General features: G+C 39.9%; 2 protein-coding genes across 2 annotated transcripts in view; both read right to left on the reverse strand.

The window, feature by feature from the left end:
• The window catches only part of crebbpa (CREB binding protein a), a 95,983-nt gene extending 91,315 nt beyond the window's left edge, over window positions 1–4,668 (reverse strand). Inside the window, 1 exon segment of the mRNA XM_034239104.1 lies at window positions 3,751–4,668. Coding sequence (XP_034094995.1) covers window positions 3,751–3,838 — 88 coding nt within the window. The 5' untranslated portion in view covers window positions 3,839–4,668.
• A 1,106-nt stretch (window positions 4,669–5,774) lies between these two features.
• The window catches only part of adcy9 (adenylate cyclase 9), a 37,576-nt gene continuing 21,361 nt past the window's right edge, over window positions 5,775–21,989 (reverse strand). The window contains 11 exon segments of the mRNA XM_034239127.1: window positions 5,775–10,433; window positions 10,682–10,952; window positions 12,144–12,173; window positions 12,953–13,095; window positions 14,569–14,728; window positions 15,706–15,752; window positions 15,754–15,924; window positions 16,785–16,887; window positions 17,457–17,734; window positions 18,564–18,671; window positions 19,200–19,399. Of these exon segments, the coding sequence (XP_034095018.1) occupies window positions 9,438–10,433; window positions 10,682–10,952; window positions 12,144–12,173; window positions 12,953–13,095; window positions 14,569–14,728; window positions 15,706–15,752; window positions 15,754–15,924; window positions 16,785–16,887; window positions 17,457–17,734; window positions 18,564–18,671; window positions 19,200–19,399 (2,507 nt within the window). The 3' untranslated portion in view covers window positions 5,775–9,437.

Consider the following 21,989-nt stretch of genomic DNA (forward strand, 5'->3'; position numbering starts at 1 on the left):
CGAATATTCGTTTGTTGGAGTACTATTCGGGTTTCAATTTCGTTATTCGGAAATTCGTTTTGTTTGTTTTTTCCCCATTTTTTTTTTCAAATTGAATTTATTGAAATCTCCAATATCAACGTAAGAGCTTGTGCCTCTTTGGGGGGTGCTAACACTTAACCATAAACGTTATCGTTTACTTTCTCCGTCTTTATATGTAGATATTACTTTTCTCCATTAATCTCCGTCACGTTGTTTCCAAAGCAACAACAACTTCCTGTCAACAGCGCTACCTCTCCTTCAAAATAAAAGCATGTCCACAAATAAGAAGCCAAGCCAAATTACACTTAAGACATATACAACTGCAACGAAAGTAACAAACACAATGCGATATCCTTTTCAATTTCAAAGAACACAAATTGGGTTACATTAACAAATAACTATAAAACAACAATACTGTAGAATAACAAAATGAATGCCGTGAATACACCGAAACACACGTGTTGAAGTGGTTCGCTGCTGATTACTATTGAATTGTGTTACTCCAGTAAGATGGAAATATAATACTTTGTTTATTCATGTTATGTTAAGCTGCTGTTGTTCATTGCATTATTACTAGACTAGTTAGTCTTAAGGCTAGAATTCTGCACTAGGCCACATTTTTATTTCATTATTTGTGACTGAATGTGAACTTGTGAAGCTAGTCAAGCTACCTCTTTCCAGTAGAGTTATTTTTGTTTTGTCACTGCACTTTCTGCACTCAATTTGTTTACATGGTTATTTTGTGGTGGACCACTGATGAGCTTTATTTTGTTTTGATCCAATGCTGCACAACTGAACTGATCCAATGCTGCTGTGAAAAAAAGAAGCTATATCCATGTTGGATAGAATGGATAGTTGGGTACTGTCATTTAAATTAAAAAAATAACCTTAAGGGACAACTTCAATGCTTTTTACCTTTTTTTTCTCTTAATGCATTGCATAAAGATCGGGAAAAATCGGTATAGGCAGATTGTCAAAATCAAATGATCGGAATCGGATCGGGAGCAAAAAAAGGTGATCGGGACATCCCTAAAAGCGAGTGAAGCCAGTTTGAACACATTATCTTTTAGGCTTGCTTGAAAATAACACAGTGTCTGACATATGTTATATCATTACTGTCATATAATTGCTTACTATTCGTGGTTATCAGACACTTAAACAACAGAGAAGGTTTTAAGAAATATGACTATACTGACAAATGACATATTATCCTGTTCTGTAGGAAGGAGGAATATAACAGAGTGGGACTGCACTCAAAAACGGAAGTTTGTTCCAATACGAAGATTGTGACAGATCTGAAAAGTGTCCTTAAAACGAGCCTCCTCGCAATTATGCACATTATTTATTCAGCCGTTTGCTGTTTAATCTGATGGGAAATATATCATTCAAAAGAGAGACAAAAGCTTATTAAACTAGACGAACGCTCAATACAGGCGATGACGTCACGTTTGCGCGTCCCCGCGAGCAGGGCTTCAATCTACGGCACAACACCAGAATCCAGAGCTGTTTAACGAATGTAAAGACAGACAGGTTAGCGAATGTGATAGATAACATAATTACATCATGCTCAAGCCATGCCCTCAAATCTAAGTCAAACCAGTGTAATTTATTTGACGAGGCAATTAATGGCAATGATAACTGTCTAATATGGCTATCTTTTTAGCTAACTTACCAATGTGGCTAACATCTGCAATATACATTTTGTCAATAATTATTAATATTACTGTACTATTACATGTTAATAAAATATAAAAAAAATTATATTTTATAAAACAAAAAAGTTGTTTGAGATGATGCTTCATTTTATTTAATATGAATTATTGTCATTTATTTTGTTTATTGTTTAAAAGTTTGTGTTATGGTTCTGGTGTGAAATAAAGCACAATAATTACATTTAAGACCGTTTCCCTTTTTTTAAGAAAAGTATCGAAAAAGAATCGGAATCGCAATTCTTGACTTGGTATCGGTATCGAAACCAAAATGTTGGTATCGTGACAACACTAGTCTATTATCAATTCAGGTTAAGAAACTAGTGTTGCTTGCATCCTATTTTAAAAAAGGCATTTCTTTTTATACTCTACCAAAATGCAACAAATAAAAAGGGTTTGATTCTATTAATGTTGTCTTTTTTATTGCACTTTGGCAGCAGATTCCTGTGTAGCTTCAGATCTGAGTTGTCTTATTAGTAAGCCTCATTTATACTTTTGTAGCAACACTATTTTTATATAATGGCAAAGAAAGGGTTCAGAGTCTTTTCTTTTCTTCCTGTGTCATATGTGGCAGCACTGTTCAATATTTCTTAAAAACATTACCCACTGTAGTATGTGACGTGTGAATAAACTCCAACTCTGTATCAACAACACTGTTGTGTAACTTCAGTTAAATACTTGTATGTGTGTAGATTAGAAAGAGGTAAGATAAAGGATCTGCAGTATTTTATGAAGTATTAATCGTACAAAGGTCAGTTTTACACAAGTAGAAGTGTGTATTTACCTGGTTGTCAGTAATGGCTACGCCTCTCTATTTGGACTGGTAGATCTCGGCAGACTGGCAACTTTAAAAGTAGCTCTCGGTTCAAAAAAGGTTGGGCACCCCTGATATAGAGGAACCATATATGTATATCCATACACCAGGTAGGATATTTTTTACCAAATACCTCCATCCATATAGTCATAACGTTAATGTTGTAGGGTGGACTATTAGTGCTTTCACATAGTTTCCAGATTTGGTGACATATCACAATATTCCTAACATATTGATACATTGTCTACACATGGATTGTTTTGATAACAGTTCCACAGTGCAGGTGTGTACAGGGAGAAATCTCACAGACTACTCAGCGGTTCATATGCTTGCTTATGAATGTTTGGGTTTTCGTCTCTGTGCTTAATGTTTTTATATTTGGCAGCTGAGATGAGCCCCAGTAATCAACACTGTCACACTTTTTTCTTGTCTCCCTGGCATCATCACTTTACAATGGCCTGAACACTGAAAGCAATACATAAATTAAAAAAATTCTAAAAAATGAGCAACTGCTTTAATAGATCCAGCAAGAACATTTGCTATTTAAGACATTTAAATTAACAGTGTGCCATGCATTGATATGGCATCTGGTGATAGAATAAGTATGGATTTGGCATTATATCAAGTATGGGCATCAGGGTCTAAGACCATACGTGCATCAGAACTATGATGAAGTGTTTAACTAACTTTAAAAAGTGAGCAGTTCACTGTAGAAACAGAGTCAAGCAGATATAATAAATGCTTTGCTAACATACACATACTCGGTTGCCTGTGTGATACAACCAGTTAGAACTAGTGCCGTGTCATGAAGCCGCGCTGCAAGATATTTACAATATTCAACGATGTTCAGTTGTATGTAATATATCAAGTCATTGTGGACCTACTGTGTAGCTCTGTTAAATTGCATTGAGTAATATCACATGGTGGTAGGGTTCAGTGCAGGACTGTATTAGACTGACTTGACACAGGGCAAGTGTAGCTAAAATACTGGCTTTGGAGTGTAACCTGCTCACCACAGAACCAAACCACAACACTGCAGTAAATGCAGTAAACCCTCAGTAACTAACATCAACACACAGCTCAGCACAGCGAGCTGGCCTGAATGAAACGTGTTACATACATTTAAGAAACAAGCTCACACGGCAATGTGAAGTGTGAATGTTCTTGATATGGGTGTATTACATGTGACATTGTTGAGGCCTTTACCTGGTCCATCCGACGCTGACAGGGCAGGTGAACTCAGCTTCGGCCGCTTAGAGTTGGGAGGTCCGACGTCCAGCAGGTTATCAGCCATAGTTGTTCTCTATGCCCGGCTCGTTACTTAACTTGATAAATATTGTTACCTTATGACAGGGAAGTTGTTGTATCAACCCGAAGCTTCCCGGTTAACACATTAGCAAGCTGGCAGCCTGCTAGCGTTAGCTAACTGGCTAATAGCTAGCTAATTGCCTGCTACTAGCTAAATTAACTGTTAGCGTTAGCTTGCTGCGAGTCTTTCAAAAGAGATGCAACAGCGCCCCGCTTCGCCACTGCCATTCACCCCATGATAATCCAACACCCAACACCCACATTATTATCGTTAAATAAACCAAAATAAAATATCCCCCATGTAAAAATCGAAAATCAAAATGACACTGTAATAATAATAATCCGCAGGACTGCTGCACTCCGTGGGAGAATCGTAATGTCTAGATGCTCCAAGTACCCATTTTGCGTGACGTCAAATTTCTTCATGCAAAAATCGCGCGAAGCTCCACAAAAATGCACAATTGCATAAAAATGCAGTATTTTTGCAAGTCAACTCGAAAGTCACTATCTTGTCTCCGCTTGCTCACGGTAAACAATACTGCTCCTGGACGGCGACAGTGGCTGAATCGCCGCACTCTGAAGGGGAAATCAGATATACGGAGCCTTTTTGCCCGACGACCACCGATCAAATCCCCGTTTTTTCGCACAAAATGTCTCCGAGGGGATGTTAAGATTTCGTTTTTAGGGGAAGGACGCTGTCAGATCGCGGTCAGGATGCTCGATGTTCTATCTAAAAACCAGTGTTGAACCGAAATCCTAATTCCGAGCCACGACAAGATGGCGGCTGTTGATTCCTTCGATACAAAAAAGTTTTTTTTCTTTTCCCGATCGTCTGTGGAGGGGGAGGGGCCGCGCTATCACGCCCTACGTGAAAGCAGCGAGGACATAATCCGCGAGGGGCGCTCCAGCACCGCCAGACACATTCCAACAGGCACTTCATACATTTATACATATTTTAATTTAAAGTTAAATTGTATATTAAATATCATGTTAAAATTAAATCTAGTTTGCATATTTATTTTAGTTCTGTATTTCATGTAATTTTAAGAATTAAACTACCACAATTCCATCTTCTAGTCTATAACATAAGACATTAAAATAAATACTGTTATGATATATTATACTCTATATATTGTGTCATATATTATATTATATTATATATATATATTACGGCTCTGGATATAGTCAACGAGTAGAACGCTATGATGGTATTAGCATCACCCGTCCTTTTTATTAAAAAGAGTGAAACATTTTTTAAGCATGGTGTAAACTAGATTATCTATTAAATTAGAAGACCTAGGTAAACATTTCACAGGAACTGGATTTTTTTTTAAATTAAGATAGCGTTTATTTCTACATTACAAAGTTAAAGCAGAAATGTGTGCATGCTATTCCTCCCTGCAGATGAGCACAGCCAAAACGAAAATACACATAGCCTACCAAATATTCATTTTCTGATCACATTTTACTCATCTCTTCTGTTGAACTTTCCACTCTTCCTGGCTGATTTTTATATCTCTCTACTATTACTTTTCTTTTTCTTCGCTCCTAAAAGTAACTTAAACTGCAGCTGTCAAAAGCAAATCATTTATTTATTTAGGTTTTTTATAATATTTAGTAAGAACACTAAATATACGTATGTAAGCTGTGTTCATTACCAATGTTGGCTTTCCTTAAACTTAGCCAACTAGCAGCAATGTGAATATATCTTGACTGCCTATATCTCTAATTTACACAGCGATTTAAAAACAAAATAAATAATTCAGTCTAAATATTAGGTTTATCTGCATTTGTGGTTTGACTCTTGAACTAATTTTTACTTTATACTTCACAGCGCACTCAATTTTTCTCTGCTTTAAGATGTATTTCTCTTATACTAAAGAGTTATAAAATCACAACATTCACACTAATTCAAACAGACACAAATTCAATCAATTTTTATAATACGTGTCGCTTTTTCATTGTTTTTCTGGCAAAATCTGACACATGCACAAGTATACAAAAAAATCATATGTGACATAAAATAACTGCATATGTACAAACACTGAGTGCTTTGTGCAAATGTGTACAAATTACGATCATGTGGTGATAAATGATACATGGGTAATGTGCACAAAACATACATAATACTCTCATTTTTTTCTGAATAATCTCATTCATGGACATAAAAACAAATACACAACGTTTTCCGATCAAAAGACTTATTTCCGTCCCAGTGTAATTAAAAAACACATCAAGGATGAATTTATAATGAAAAGATGTGGAAAAGTCACCATTTAAATTAGTGATTAGGCAATGTTATTTGGGTGTTATGATTATACCAAGTGCAACTGACACAATCTCCCTTCATTATTTTTTAACAAAGCAAAATTGCATTTCTTCAACAAAGGACGACTAAATGCACTTGGCTTTGTTTTCTTGCATTTTAAAACGACATCAAAGGACACTTTTTTTTCTTCTGCTTAAACTAAAACAAATATTTTCATACACATCATCTAATAACCAACTGTCAGAAAATAATAAAATCCAAGTTACTTAAAATGAGCAAAGCGTAGTGATTTGGAGGATCCTGCATGTAGCCAATACATTCTTAATGATCAACATAATTTTAGAAAGAATGAAAATGACAAAATAGATGATAGTATGTTGCAGAGTCACAAAGAAAATTATAGTGTCTTCTGGCAAAAAAATAAAACTTGTTTCCATGCATTGAAAATCGCACTCACTTCTCGCCGCCAAACTGTGTCACAGATCACAGAGACGGTAGTGTTCACTTTAATATTTGATTCATACGTGTACAGATGTACGCTACTGGAGGGGTGTTGTGCCCTGTGGAGCCCCACTCCTTGAATCATGACTTGTTTCTGTTACTGCTGTGTACGCTATGGCTAAATGACACCAAGGATTGATTTTTCTTAAAAACTGATACCTTATATCATCATCTGTTTAAATAATTTTCTGTGGTCAGGTTTATTGGGTTTGGCAAACTTGAGCGTGTTAAGAATATGTATAAGAGGTGATTACAATGAGAGATGTGCATGTTAGAAAATATCTTGTGTAGCTATTTTTGTGTCTTTACTTCTTTGGATTTTCAGGGTATTTAAGCTCCTTGGGTCTTCTTGATTATTTGATACAAATAATCACAGCTCTCAAACTATGATTACAGATATTACTAAAACAAAGGCACAAGATGTGTATGATTAATGGCAGAGGTAAACTAAGATTATTTTCATGCTACAGATACTTTATGTCGATATGGTTTGCAGAGGACAAACTTCATGGCTTTTTTTGAATGCAACATTGTTTATGTAATTTGTTTACATATTAGGCAGCAACAGCTACATGTTTAACAGCGGCCATGTTAGTGATTGATTTGTTTTTTGCATCATATTGCAGTGATCTTCAACATGTGATTGACTTGGATAAGAAATTAAATATCTTTCTCACAAACATACACGCAAAATGTGAGGGGAAACGAGTGCTTAAAGGAGTAAAGAAAGAAGCATGAAGTGAGTAAAAGAGCAAAGTGAACTACAGAGATGCCAGCAGTTCAATGACAACACTAAACACAGCACTATTCAAGGTGACTGGTTAATCAGATAATTAAAGAAACTGGAAAACAGCAAGAAAAAGAAAAAAGGATGGAATTTTACAAAAAAGCTAAACCTGCACAGAAAGATGCATACTTTTCTCAAACATACAATCATAATCTATTGTCAGTATGAAAACAGCATGATAGAAAACTTTCTGAAAACCAAAATACTCCAAAAATACAGTCATACTTTGTAGGCACCACAAAACAATCAGCTAGTTTAGGTTGCACTGCACCTATAGATCACTCAATTAAAGTGGCACAATGTAAGTATATTGATACAGTAGAGGGCCCCCTCCGTATAAAGGCTGTGACAAGAAAAATGTCCCACACAGGCAGACAATACTTAACTATTGAATATATCTATAGTGATGGACTGACCAATGTTTTCTTCTGGCCATGAAGGCAAACAATGGAACTTAATTTGAGTGTGAGGTTTCAAACACAGCACTGCAGAAACTGTAGTAGATCTGTGCTTTGACACTTTTATTATCATATCAACAACAGTGATTGTCCCTCACTACAAGTGATACTCCACGCAAGATCTTTTGAGTGTCAAACTCTCAACCCACTGTTGGCTTTAAAGGGAACGTTTTTCTGAATAAATGTAGCCTTAGAGCTATGTTGTTGCATAACAACACATTTATTAGTCGCAATATTCCTTCATTACAACAAAAACAGGCTCTTTAGTTAGCCCACATACACTGTCCTGCTGCTGTAAATACTCACTAGCCCACAGCCAAATACAGTCCTGAACAAATGCAGTATTTACTCTGATTTGAGAAACATTTGCTAAGAACTACAGCCCCCAAGGGCTTTTACTCCCTCGCATAGGGAGTGTTGAACCCTAACGAACCTTTCTTAAATGTCATTCCCCATCCTTCTCTCCTCCTGTTTTTGCTTTACTGTCTACAGTGCCCAGTTTTAGGGATTGTGACCTATACATTAGGTAAGTCAGAAATGATTAGGAGATGTTTGAGTATGGTTCTGTCACTTGTTTGCTTTTTGTTAATAAGAAAATTACTCAGTAAACACTTTGAATCTTGGATGGAGTATCACTTTAGGTATATTTAAAGTGCCTTCCTGCTTTTGTGATGATTTCAGTTTAAAAATAAAAACGTTCCTCCAAATGTATATTCCCTTATCTGATTTGATTTTGTGCTTTTGATTGTACTCATTGTGATGGACTCTGTTGAAATACTTGTATAAGCTATTTCACGACAATAGCTACCAAATACAAGTCGTCGAGAAAACACTGTGCAAGACCTGTGCTTAAAAAGTTGCATTTAGCCGCTACACAAACTAAAACCTATGCAGCCTGCTTGTAGCATGTCCCCTTTTACCTAAACTCTAGCACAAATGAATACTGTATAAAGCCCTCATGTCATCGCAGAGCATACATTAACACTGCTTCATGTGATTCCCTCATTCTTCCCATAGTTCCCTGCTCAGCCCATCATAATGCACTGGCACTTACATAGAAACTAAAATAATTTCCCTTTAGAAAGGTCAAGAGTTTGATCAAGTTTCAACAACTGATATGGCACAACAATATTGTTTAAGAAATACTTGCATTGAAAATAAAAGCATGGAGTAAGAAATCATGTTCCGTAGTCTAAAGTTGTTAAAACTTAGTTCGGTATTCATATTTGTTCGTTGACTGATCTAGTCCTGAAGGCACTTAATAGCAAAAATGAATAAGACAAAAACATCTAGAACAAAACAAATGAACTTTTGTTTCTCTGACGCCCATTCAGCCTTCTCCCCGTAACACTGCTGTGTTCAACACAGGGCTTCCCTCCCCAGCACTCAGGCAACATTTTCCAGGAACGACATGAGTAGCTAGCAGTATAGCAACTGTAGCCACTGTTAGTGTTCATTTCCCTCTCCTTCATTCGTGCCCAAGACACTTCACCTGCCCGCACCTGCCATCGGTCCTGTAGCGCCAGCAGCTGTGGGCATCGGGGGGGGGGCAGAAGACAGGGAAAGTGGATCAGAGTCGAGCATAAAACTCCTCGTTGAGTTTTGTTAGCTCGTTGGCCTCCATCTCTTCATCCTCCTCCTCTTGAATCGCGAGAGGAGCAGGTTGCACCCAGGAGGAGTGGGGAGGGAGGGGGCGGTCTGTGGCAGGGGGCTGCCCAGGAAGATGTGGAGGGTCCCTATACCCCTCCTCCCTCTCCTCTGTGGGCTCATACTCAGGTCCTGCTGTTGAAGGCCTTTGTGGTTGAGGAGGGAGTGTAGAAAGAGAGGAGGACGGAGGATTAAAAGAAGAGGGAGGAAGAGCCGCTGCCTGGGCAACAGATCCTGAAGTCTTATTGGCTGTTGGTGCCACGGATGAGGGACCGTCGCCCAGGTCTATATGATCTTGATTTATATTTTCCCCACTTTTGGGGTACAGGAAGGTCCTCATTTGACCTTTTCCCTTAACATTCACTGTGCCTCTATAGTCAAAGTCGAGGCACATGGCGCTGAGCACAGTGTGGCTCTCCTCGCTCACCTGCACCCGACACTCCACTCCTGTGGAGTCCATGCGGCTGGCTATGTTCACCGTGTCCCCCCAGATGTCATAGAGCAGCTTAGTGGTGCCAATCACCCCCGCCGTCAGAGGGCCGTGATTCAACCCGATACGGAGCTTGAAACCAAAACCCAGCATGTTCTTGTTGAAGTCGTCCAGGACGCCCATCATCTCCAGGGCAAAGTTGAAAAGTTCCCGCAGGTGTGCGTGGATGGACTCGTTGTCATTCTCAGCCAACTCCCGGACATTCAGCCCCGATGCTGCCATGTAGGTGGCCCCGATGGTCTTGATCTTTTCCACGCTTTTGAATTCGGGTTTGCGAAGGAGCTCGTCAAAGTCTCCGATTAGCTCGTTGAGGACACGGTAGCACTCTTTTCCACCCTCGTAGCTCTCCTCATAGAACTCACTAAAGTTTACGATACTGGCAAAGATCACGCCTACGCTGTCGTGATTCTTGGAGTAGCTCTGGGTCACCTGAGGAAACAGTGAAATGTGTTGAATAATAAAAAATTAAAAAACGGGTTTATACTCAATAGTGGTGATCAATGAGTTTTCCTCTTTTTATCTCTTTTATTCAAGGAAACAAACTAAAAATAATGTATTTTAATATTTCCTTAAAATATGATTTGTTATGTAATTAAAAAACAAGCAAACATATGAAGCATTGTTCTGAAACACTTCACAAGTAAGTCTGATATTTTAGTTCCAACAACAACAAAAACCTTGAGCTGGTCAGCCACATGGATGGGGATGATGTTGCCCAGTAACCACTCGGCCTGGTCTCGCATCGTCTGGATCTTAAAGCGGTGTTTGTCAGCCTCTACGTTGCCATGGTAATGTAGACGGTAGCTGACCTCGAACTCGCGGTTGAGGAACCAGACCAGGAGAAGAAGCAGGAAGAATGCCAGGACGGCCTCTGGGACCAGGAGGTCAAGAGGTTGCCTAGGAGGTGCCGGGCCAGGAGTGCCAACAGTGGATGAAGAGATATTCAATCTGAGAAAGAAAAGGGGAGAGCAAAAGAAAAATGAGAGGGGTTGAGGCTGAGCATAGGAATAGCAAATAAAGGCACAGCAGAGAAGGAAAATGATTGACAGGATTAAGAGGAGAGATGAAATGGAGGCATGACTGTTCGCAGACACAAAAACTGCTACTGGTGTTTCACCTTGTGTTTCCTGGCCCAGTTTGTTGTGAGGTGTTGTATGACATAACAAATATGTGCAGTGCCGCCTAAATAAGGTATGAGAACAAGATTTTCTTTTGGACTATCAATGGGATAGTGTAAAATTCTCGCAATTTTACACCAACGTTTACATTCATCTGGCAGGGATACTTGTTTCTCGACTGACGTCAATAAATCACATCCAATACACACTACTAGTGCACTACAGAGAAAAAAATGAAATGGTTATGCTCCTCTGGGGTTGTAACTTAAATGCATTGTGGGAGTTGTGGGATATCACCACTTGAAGTCATAGTAGAGGAAAAGAAGGCTTGAAATGCAGACAGCTCATTTAATCTTAACTCAATTTTAACTAAAGAAAGACTGTTGAAAGTGTGTATAATGTGCTTCATTTACATAGCAAAATAGAGAACATTGTAGTGGACAATACAGATAGTGTTGTTTCTAAATTCAATTCATTGTTTAAGATGTACTTTTAACAATGTCAACAAAGTACTCAAAATATGCACGTAGGTGAACATATAAGAAAACTGATCTTAAGAGACGCTAGAAGCATCATTTGTCCTTAAAAACCCTGAGAAACCTCATGTTCCAGCAGGTTTAAAAACTAATATTAAATGGAGAAAAACCAGAAGGTCCCCTGACTGCAGCATATGCTCATAAAACTATTCTGTTAGAACAACAGTGTGCTCAATAGAAAATGCTCACATATAAAAGAAAGCCCTCTCTCCTTCACAGTAGTGTAGTAATGCTATAAAACTAAATATAAGCCAGCACAAGGTGTATGAGTCACTTCGTGACATTTAGCAGCCATTACTGCTGGTGCACACATGAAGAAACACAGGTAGAGAGAGGAGGTGAATATAAAGCAAGACAGCGTGAGATTGAGTAAAAGCCAGAGAGAGCTGTAGTTATGAAAAATATAATAGAGTGCCATCGCTCCGGTTGACCCCTTTAAATGTCAATCATCCATCAAACCCTTCTGCTTCCACGGAGATACTCACCCATGAACTGGCGAGCTGTTATTACCGCCGCTGAACAAAGAGGAAAAGAGTGGCGTCAGTCAGGAGAAAGGTATTGTGCACAGAACAGGACATAATAAATCCTCTTTACTGGCTGAAGAACAGGTAGATGTGTAGGGGTATGTTGCACCAAACAACTAATGGTGGAGAATAATGCATTAATGAATGGCCATCAAGGACACAGGTGGATCTGGATTATATGCAGATACGTATATAAACAATTATATGGGCTGTACATAAGTTATGTATATATTTCACATATGGGTCTATTTCCTAGCTTTTACTAAAAGGAGGTGCTGATTTCAGAAACTACTCCAGCCAGCTGTGGCCTGATAAAGGAAGTGTGGCCAACTGTGGTATGAATGCAGAGTGGAGTGTGTTATAGTAAGGTTATGGGTTTTTTATATTTGCAAACAGTCAACTGACTTAATGTGAATACAAAAAGGGAAATATAACACAGAAGGTTACATTTATTCATTCTATACTTGCAAAAAAAACACTTTATGCTAAAAAAAACGTTTGGGTACAAAGTTTAAATATAGAATGCTGTCAGTTATAAATATGACATTGGTAGGCTAAGTGCCTTTTTTTAATGAATATTTTTCAAGTTGGGAATCACTTCAAAATCTTAGAAGGTACAAGAATCTCAATACTAACATGAATACATTTTTTTCAAATGCCCCTAATAACGTTGTGTGTTTATACAAAATGTGTTTCTGTCAACTTGTGTGTACTTTATATTTGCATGTGTTATTTTTGTATGTTAGCAAATAGCAAGTGCTCTCCTGTACCTGTGTGCGGGGCAGTACAGCAGCAGCAGCAGGGTGACCCCCGTCACAGTGGCCAGGACGGAGCGCATCCAGAAACTGAGCTGACAGAAGTTACAGTACTGGATGATGGCCAGGATGGTGGCGCAGCACAGGAACATGGTCACCTGGGGAGGAGAGGCCAGTCATTTAGGTGCTTAACAGAGCAAATAGAGAGTGAAAAGCAAAACATACAAAACCCAATATAGTTAGTGTGCTTTTAAGTACTTTTTGACTTTAATAAAGAAGAAAAGGAAATGCCTTTGTTTAAAGATATTTGTGCTTTCTGCAACTCTCATTTCATTTATTAATGTACAATTTGTTTTTGACCAAAATATTCATTAGGAGGTATACACACATTACTGAATAAAAAAAGCTAGTTCCAAACACAATAACGTTATTTGTTTTTCCTCACCATGTGAAATACTGCAGCTTGTGTCTTTTCTCTGCACGTAAACTAACTGGCATATACAATTATAAATGTACATCTTCATACATCAAATGCAAGAAAATGCTTTTCAAGGTGCTTTGGTGGGAGTACCTTATTTCTATGATACATGTGATTTGAATGTAAATTGTAAATTAGTGGTGATTCTGGTTCTCAGTGATCCTGTATTCATTGACCCAGCGAGACAACAAGTAGTAATATTGTGACATGCACAGCGTGTCAATGATTATATTATACATCCCGGCAATGTTGTTATTGGATCTTCTATCTTCAAAGGCAGTTAAGTCCGAAAGACCGTGTCTAATTAACATCCCTCCCTGAGGCTACCACTTTGATCTCCATGCCCCGAAGAGATGGAGAGAGTGTAAGGGAAAGGAAGAGCGGGGTGAAGGAGAGAAATGGATAGACAAATGGGGTGTTGAAAATACCTAAAAATCAAGATATCACACACCGCACATCTTGCGTGCAGCCACTGGCACAAAGCTGGAAAGAGAGGATAAAACTTCTAAAAGTGCCGGGTATGACCTTTACTCAAAACAGCTCGAGTATGGCTGCTCTCAATCTTTTCACATTCAGGACTCGGAGAAGTGGAAATCTCAACATTTGTGCTGCCAAGGTCCACAGGCAAAGCCTCCTGAAGCCCTCGAGCTGTTTTCCTTTCACAGTTCCTATCAGGGCTAGTGCCAGTTTACGGCTCTGAGGGTCTCCAGGGATCTCTGGCTTCAGACCACCGTGGGCAAGGTCTCAAGCCCCCGGACTCCGCTCTGCTTACTTTGGCTTACAAATATCAGTGAGGGCAAACCATTGTAGCTTGGAAATCTCTATTAGGAACTTTATCGGAATTAACAGTAGTCCATTTACGGCTTGTTAGTTCTGTTTCTCTGTCCCGTGTTTCATGAAAGCTGATCGACAGGAGGCGAAGCATGGTCCAAGGGAGAACCGATTAAGTTTTGAAGTGGATCAGAATCATGGGGCGGATAAACACACACATAATGTTTCAGGTATATTCCCGTAATTGTCCCCTTAAGTTGAAACAATATATCAGAAACAGATATCAACTTGGTGTTTTAAGGCTCTGATGAATAAAATACAACACATCCTCACAAGGACTTTTCCAGTTCTTATCCTACCACCAACCAACGGACATCTTTACCTGGAGCGGCAAGTGGACGCTGCAGCTGAGGTGGGACAAGACAGAGATGGCAGGGAGGGAGACCAACACCGCCCCGATCACATGACGGGGGACCCATCCAGAGACCACCAGGAGCAGAGAGCGGGTACAGCTCATCACCTCCTCCAGATAGAAGGCCATACTGCAGGAGAGGAGAGGAGGGGGGAGGGAGGAGAGGAGAGTAAGTATGTGTATGTAAGGCAACAGAAGGCCTGAATTTAATTTAAACATAACATAGCCATAGAACTTGTTCTCGTAGCAGGCATGACGCGTTTGTGGGTACTCAGCTATGCAGACTACCGGCATGCTGCTTATGCATTTCGTATTAAGCACACATGTAATTAAGTGTAATTGTGTAATTAAAATCAAACCCATTGTCACTAATACCTGATTCCAGAGGAATTGGCAGAATATCTAGTATAAGATTGATGCATCCCTTATTACAAAACGTATGCTGTAAAAGTCGCAGCTAGAAGATAATGTTGAAACACAATTTATTTTCTAAAGTAATAAATGGAAATGAATCCCTTCTCAAACGTTCCCCACTGAGATACATTCACATCGATAAGACACCACCACATAAAACAAGTACTTAAAATACTGGTAATTTTGCACAGCGTATATTTTGCAATTTTTTGCGCCAATACTCGTCTTTGCACATTCATCTGCACATGTTTTTATAAATCAACACAGGTTTATACATTCTAATGCAGGAGCAAACCAACAAATCAAAGAACCAAGTTTTGGTTTTAGTTGAGATATGTCGTGCTATGGGATGGTCCATCAGTTGTTTTTAATACGGTGTCACTGAGACCCAACAGATACAGGCTTTTAATTCAGTCCACCACTGCAGCTGTTCATTTGGAAACAAACACATAGATATCATTGGGCCATAATGACACAGCACTGACAACAACATAAACCTGAATAGCATATTAACTGCTTTTCAATCACGCCAGGAAAACAATATCTGACGGAAACACAAAGTTCTTGTGATTTTGTTTAGCAAAAATCAACCAAGTCTCAGACCATGAATGTGTAATGTCTTATACATATTTTTTAACTGTATATTTTTAAACTAGTCAGCTCCCACACAGAGAGCACTGAGAGCCTCCTCACCGTATGGACAGCACCAGGGAGGCCAGCTCCAACAGGCCAGCCAGGGGGGGCCACGGCCAGGGCAGCAGGGGCCGGGGGGCCCACGTTCTTCGGGCTCACCAGAGGGGGAAGGAAGCAGGCCAGAGTCAGTGCCAAAAAGAAAAAACAGCTGAGGAGAACATCCAGGAAGGAGCTGAAGGTGGAGCTCGCAAATGTCTGCATCTGGACCTGGTCCTTCACCTGGAGGAGAGGAAGGGGAGTTAAACTGAGGAGAAGCAGGGGGTCAATGTTCTGAGAAATCATGCCTGCACCTTACATACTGCATACCCACAGGTGTTTTACCATCATTTGAGATATAACAGCTACATTTAAACAACAGTTCACATTTGAATATTATGAACGTCCGATGCATTCCCAATAAACCCCAAAAACAACTGAACATTATGTTCAGTTTTATTTATTGTTCTGCTTTCAAAGAGTAAAAAAATTAAGAAAAATACAAGATGTTAGCAGTTATGTGTACTGTAGTAATAATGTTATCATAGTACAGCCCTACTATGGTGAAAGGTGGTTATTATCAGTGTGTAGAAAAAAACAAAGTTAACATCTTGTCTCCTGTCATTTCTACACTGTACTGTCAGGCAATGTGCCACGAACTATTGAAATTAAAAATACACACACACACATTAAGTGGATACTATCTTTTGAATATCAATGTAAACATAAAAGTGAAAAAACATAATGTAATGTCAACTAAAATGTTTAAACTAATGCAAAGTTAGGCTTAATATCATGTGTATTCATTTACAGCTAAGACACAAAGCCCCTGCCAAAGACTGATCAATATTGAGTATCATTGTAGGTTTGCATGAAGTTCATTGAGATTGAATATGTGTTTTGAGCTCTGTAGTAACACGGGTGTAACAGCAGGGGGCTGTAAGGCTCTGAGGTCAATGCAGGCCAATTGGAAAGGTCCTGTGTGTGTGTGTGTGTGTGTGTGTGGTGGTGTGTGGTGTGTGTGTGTGTGTGTGTGTGTGTGTGTGTGTGTGTGTGTGTGTGTGTGTGTGTGTGTGTGTGTGTGTGTGTGTGTGCGTGTGTACCTCCTCCTTGTAGCTGCTGCGATAGGCCTTTTCCAGAGGTCTTTCTAGGAAATTGAGGCTGATCTTATTGATGGGTGGCTTGAAGAAGTAGTCCTTCATCAGACTGTGAACAACCACAAAAAACATAAATTAATATAGGAAATATATTCAACCTTCACTAACAAAATGTGCCAATGTATCCACTTCTGAATCTACCTGTACATCTACTCAATTTGGAGTAGATGTTACCGTTATGAAGAATGGATTTTGCAACCTGTTTATCAGTTACACTTACCACCGTACATTTCATTGGGCAAGTTTTAACACAGCAATCGTACTTGAATTATATGTCCTCTGAATGTAGAGTCAATATAATTTGACAACAAGTGTGGCAAATGTATTTATTCATCATTTAAGATGTGAGTTTGCATAATTGTCTCTGTGTTCATGTGTTTTTTTATACATTCAGATGACATAGTAAATGTATGTATCTGTCTTATGCTATGTGTTATGTTAAGTGACACCTCAAAAGTTTATACGTAGAGGTTTATATCACTCATATAATAAATTAGAAAGTTCAAAAATATAAATATGACATTATGTTATTCATGACCAAATGGATCCCTGCATTCAGTCACCTGGTCAATTCAATGCACTCAGTTCATACATTCTACCTTCAACCTCCTGGCTCACCTGTCCTCCCTGATAACATCCACAAAGTGAACGTCGCTCTTTTCTCTGAAGTTCTTTGCCCGCAGCTGGATCAGAGCGGAGTGTTCCATCCCCGTTCCCGCTGCCCCCCCGCCGCCCGCCATGCCCAGACTGGTGCCGGTGCCTGTGCTCGTGCTCGTTTTCTTCTCTTTCTCCTGGAGCATGTCGCACAGGGAGCTCTGGCTGGCTCGCACCGGGTCCTCCAGCGGCGGCGGACTCAGGAGACCGTTGGCTGCTCGGGGGCTCTGACCTGGGGTGAACTGGATCAGGAGGAGAGGGGGAGGAAGAGAGGAAAAGAGAGGGACAAAATAAGTGACAAATGCTTAAAATGATGCTTGACAAAACAATGGTGCTGTCACTGTATGTGTGTGTGAGTGTGTGCGTGTGTGTGTGTGTGTGTGTGTGTGTGTGTGTGTGTGTGTGTGTGTGTGTGTGTGTGTGGCCTAGCATTACTATACTTGTGGGGACCTAAATCTGTTTACACAGTCACGTGTGGGGACTCGCCTCCCTTATGGGGACAAATTGGAGGTCCCCATGAGGGGAATCATTAATTTTAGGGTGAAGACTTGGTTAGGTTTAGGTATAGGGTAAGGGTAAGGGTAGGCATGTGTTGGTTAAGGTTAGGATAAGTCTCCAGGAAATGCATGTAAGTCAATGTAATGTCCCCTGAAGTGATGTATACATGGTATGTGTGTGTGTGTGTGTGTGTGTGTGTGTGTGTGTGTGTGTGTGTGTGTGTGTGTGTGTGTGTGTGTGTGGCCTAGCATTACTATACTTGTGGGGACCTAAATCTGTTTACACAGTCACGTGTGGGGACTCGCCTCCCTTATGGGGACAAATTGGAGGTCCCCATGAGGGGAATCATTAATGTTAGGGTGAAGACTTGGTTAGGTTTAGGTTTAGGGTTAGGGTTAGGGTAAGGGTAGGCATGTGGTTAAGGTTAGGATAAGTCTCCAGGAAATGCATGTAAGTCAATGTAATGTCCCCTGAAGTGATGTATACATGGTATGTGTGTGTGTGTGTGTGTGTGTGTGTGTGTGGGGGTGTGTGTGTGTGTGTGTGTGTGTGTGTGTGTGTGTGTGTGTGTACTTTGGCACTGCTGCTCTTGTGCTCCTCCTGGCAGCCGTTCAGCACGGCCACATCTTCTCCCTGCTCTGCACCCGGAGACAAAGTCACACTGCGGGACACACAGGGAGGCTGGGGAGACAAAGGACAGTGTGGGGGGGAGTGAGGTTGACAAATGAATACATTTCACGAAGAGGCAGTGAAAGATATAACAACACTTAGACGGGAGTGTTTGAGTGTATATTATATGCCAACAGCTCATTGACTCTTTCACTCCAAATAAGGGGTGGACGATACATCCAAAGTACCTTTACAATGATCACACGCATGAAAAGGTTTAAAAACACAGTATTTTAGAGAAAATACAGGAATATCTTTATACAAATGGCAAATTTACAATTATACAAATATTATTTATAATCTATCAAACAATCAGAATCAGATTTTTATATTATTTAGTTATTATATTTTATCAAAATACCAGGATGTGTATGTCACATATGGGAGACATGTTAAATGTGCTAACAGAAAACATATGTTTTTTATTTCATAAATAATAATGCATGGTCACACTTTTTTTTATAAACCAACATCGAAGAATAAACAGTAGATGTATTTTTCATTATGTTTAACCCTCACATTGTATTTTTTCTGACTTACCCTGATCCTGTCCAGGGGTTGGTGGCGCAGCGGGGGCTCAGCAGCCTGCGGACCCCCGGGGATGAGGTCCGGTGTGCCGGGCTGAGGACAGGAGGACAGGCCGACCCCACCCATCTCTCCACCTGACAGTCCCACTTGAGGACAGACACACTGAGCGTCCAGCTCCACCTTCCTTCCTGAGATCAGGTAGGTTTTCAGCCCTGAGGGGAAGCACAAACAAAAACTGTGTTGAGAACTCTGCTGTCCTGATGTCAGTGAGAAACAAATATATATATATAATCAGCTGGTTATAGCTTTAATTATGCAAAACAGAGCTTGTGCTTCTTTGTTATGTAATTGGATGTTGAGGATACTAAATCAGAAATGAAATCTCACAGTAACACTTCTGAGTATCAGGTGTTCATGATTTCTGTGAAGATATTTGCCTTATCAGCCACTCTTTGTTAATGCACACACACAGATATGCAGGTGGTAATGCAATACTGGGTGTTTCACCAGCTCTGTTTGCACATCAGGCCCGAGCTCTGGCCATGTTCACACTCGTGTAGGGCCAACAAGGAAATATACAAGCAGTGGATTAGAGTAGTGGCCCACAGCCAGCCGCTATCAGCCTGTCCAAACACACGGTAACCCGCCTCTCTGTTCAAACAGCTAGAGGCGCTAACCTTGTTAGCAGGGTGACGACTGCGGAGCAACTGTAGGCCATAAAGGAACCTGCTCCAGGGGTCTTCACGGGCTCCCTGCCTCACACTGGTTGCTGGTGTTACATTTCATTGTTATGTACACTATTTGCTCCTGAAAAGGAACCCGTCATTTGGCTCCCCTGCTCCGTTGGTATGAGATATTCCTAGAGTACAACACAACTTCTGTGTTTTGTAGAAAGCCCATTCCTGCATCAGTGAGCTTTTAAGTTTGAGAGATAACAGCTTCCAGGACAAAACACTGCATGATAAACTAAGATATGTCTTAGATTTTATTATGACTGTGGTCAAGTTTTGACAGGATTGTCACTGCAAACAATTTAAATATTTATAAAATCATTAGATGTTGGATACTCAAGTTGTTGCGAAAAGTGAATATTTTGTATAGTCTCTTAATAGAATGTGTTCATCATTGTATAAGAAAGTTGTCACTAAAGACGTCGTCACCGTATAAAATGCGGCTTTTATTGATTTAATTTGATAGGTGCCTGTAAAAACCTATATGACAATATATGAATATTAAAAAGGAAACATAGAATAAGCACAATTCAGTCTATGATTTGAATTAGTTGATGCTGCCCCTCACTGACACACTAATGTTAACTTTGAGCTGTGTTCCCTTTGAGAAAGATCCGCACGCTCTGAATATACGTCTTGTTAATAGAACGTTTCTTTTTCAACAGAAAAGAGGAGAGCTATGCGTATGATGTGTCAACCTGTGTAAGTGTGACTGATGAGCATCCGACCCATATGTGACAGCGTTTGCGTCAGTCTGATGCTGAGGGGGTGTGTTCATTAGTCTGTTTGTGTATAGAATATTTGCAACATTTTTGGTGAAGCACACACACACACACACACACACACACACACACACACACACACACACACACACACACACACACACACACACACACACACACACACACACACACACACACACAACACACACACACACACACACACACACACACACACACACACACACACACACTGGACTCTCATCTCACTGGATGTATTTACTGTTTTATATCTCACCATATCCTTTGATCCTCCTTCCCTGTACAAGGTACTCCTTGTCTTTTTCTGTGTAATAGTTATCTTATGTGATAATAGAGTGATAACCTTTATGAACCAAGGGCATTTTATAGAGCTGCAGCCATGTTGTTTCTGCTACTTCTACTACTGGGTTTCATTAATGTGAGTTTAGGAATGAATAACGTGGAACAAGAATAAGAACTTCCCCCTTAGGAATTCAAATGAATCGTTATCATCAACAAAAAGTTAATGGTTAAAGTAATTTGTAATAGTCTTTAGCCTCTCAAATATGGAGAATTACTGCTTTTCTGTTCTATTTATCATATTAAACTTGATATATAGTATGGTTTTGGATTGACAAAACAAGCAGTAAAAGATATTGACTTATTTTTTATAGAATAAAGGATCAAATGAAGGTTGTAAAAAAAACGACAGTTGCGGTCCTATGATTTATTGAATCACTGTTTCATGTATGAAAGTTAATCTGCTGTGACATGCAAATATAAAAAGATACAGAGGTTAAGTTTGCCTCTGTGAAAACAAACGGGCATGGCTGAGTTTCAGCAGCTTTGCGCTCTGCTTCCCTGTCCGCATTAATAGAATTAGTTATGAATGCGTCACTAACAAGGAACCTATCTTGGAGTCTCTTGTTCCGTGCCCTGGGACTGTCCACTTGGCAGATGCTCCCAGCCTGTAGGCCAACAACAGCCCCCACTCTGCCAATCGGGCGACAAAGGCCATTTTGGAGATCTCGACCCACTCACACACATGCTCGCACACATACACACACTGTCACGCAAAGGTTCACTGCTGGCCCTTACCGTCTAGTTAGTAGCTCGAAAGCAGGAGCTATGTACCCCATAAGAAAATTGATTAAAAACTCCAATGATTTACTGTTAGGTCTTCAATTAAGATATTTTTCAGTAAACAGCAGATAGCGAAAGCAGATCAGCAAACGGCGAAGAGATGTTGAGGGGGAGGAAGAGGCCAAGAGTACTTTGAAGGTCACTGAGTTTAGCATGCCTCGCATAACCTACATTCCTTGTCTTCTTCC

The sequence above is a fragment of the Gymnodraco acuticeps genome, unplaced genomic scaffold (genome assembly GCF_902827175.1).
Source record: "Gymnodraco acuticeps unplaced genomic scaffold, fGymAcu1.1, whole genome shotgun sequence".
Classification (NCBI taxonomy): Eukaryota; Metazoa; Chordata; class Actinopteri; order Perciformes; family Bathydraconidae; genus Gymnodraco; species Gymnodraco acuticeps.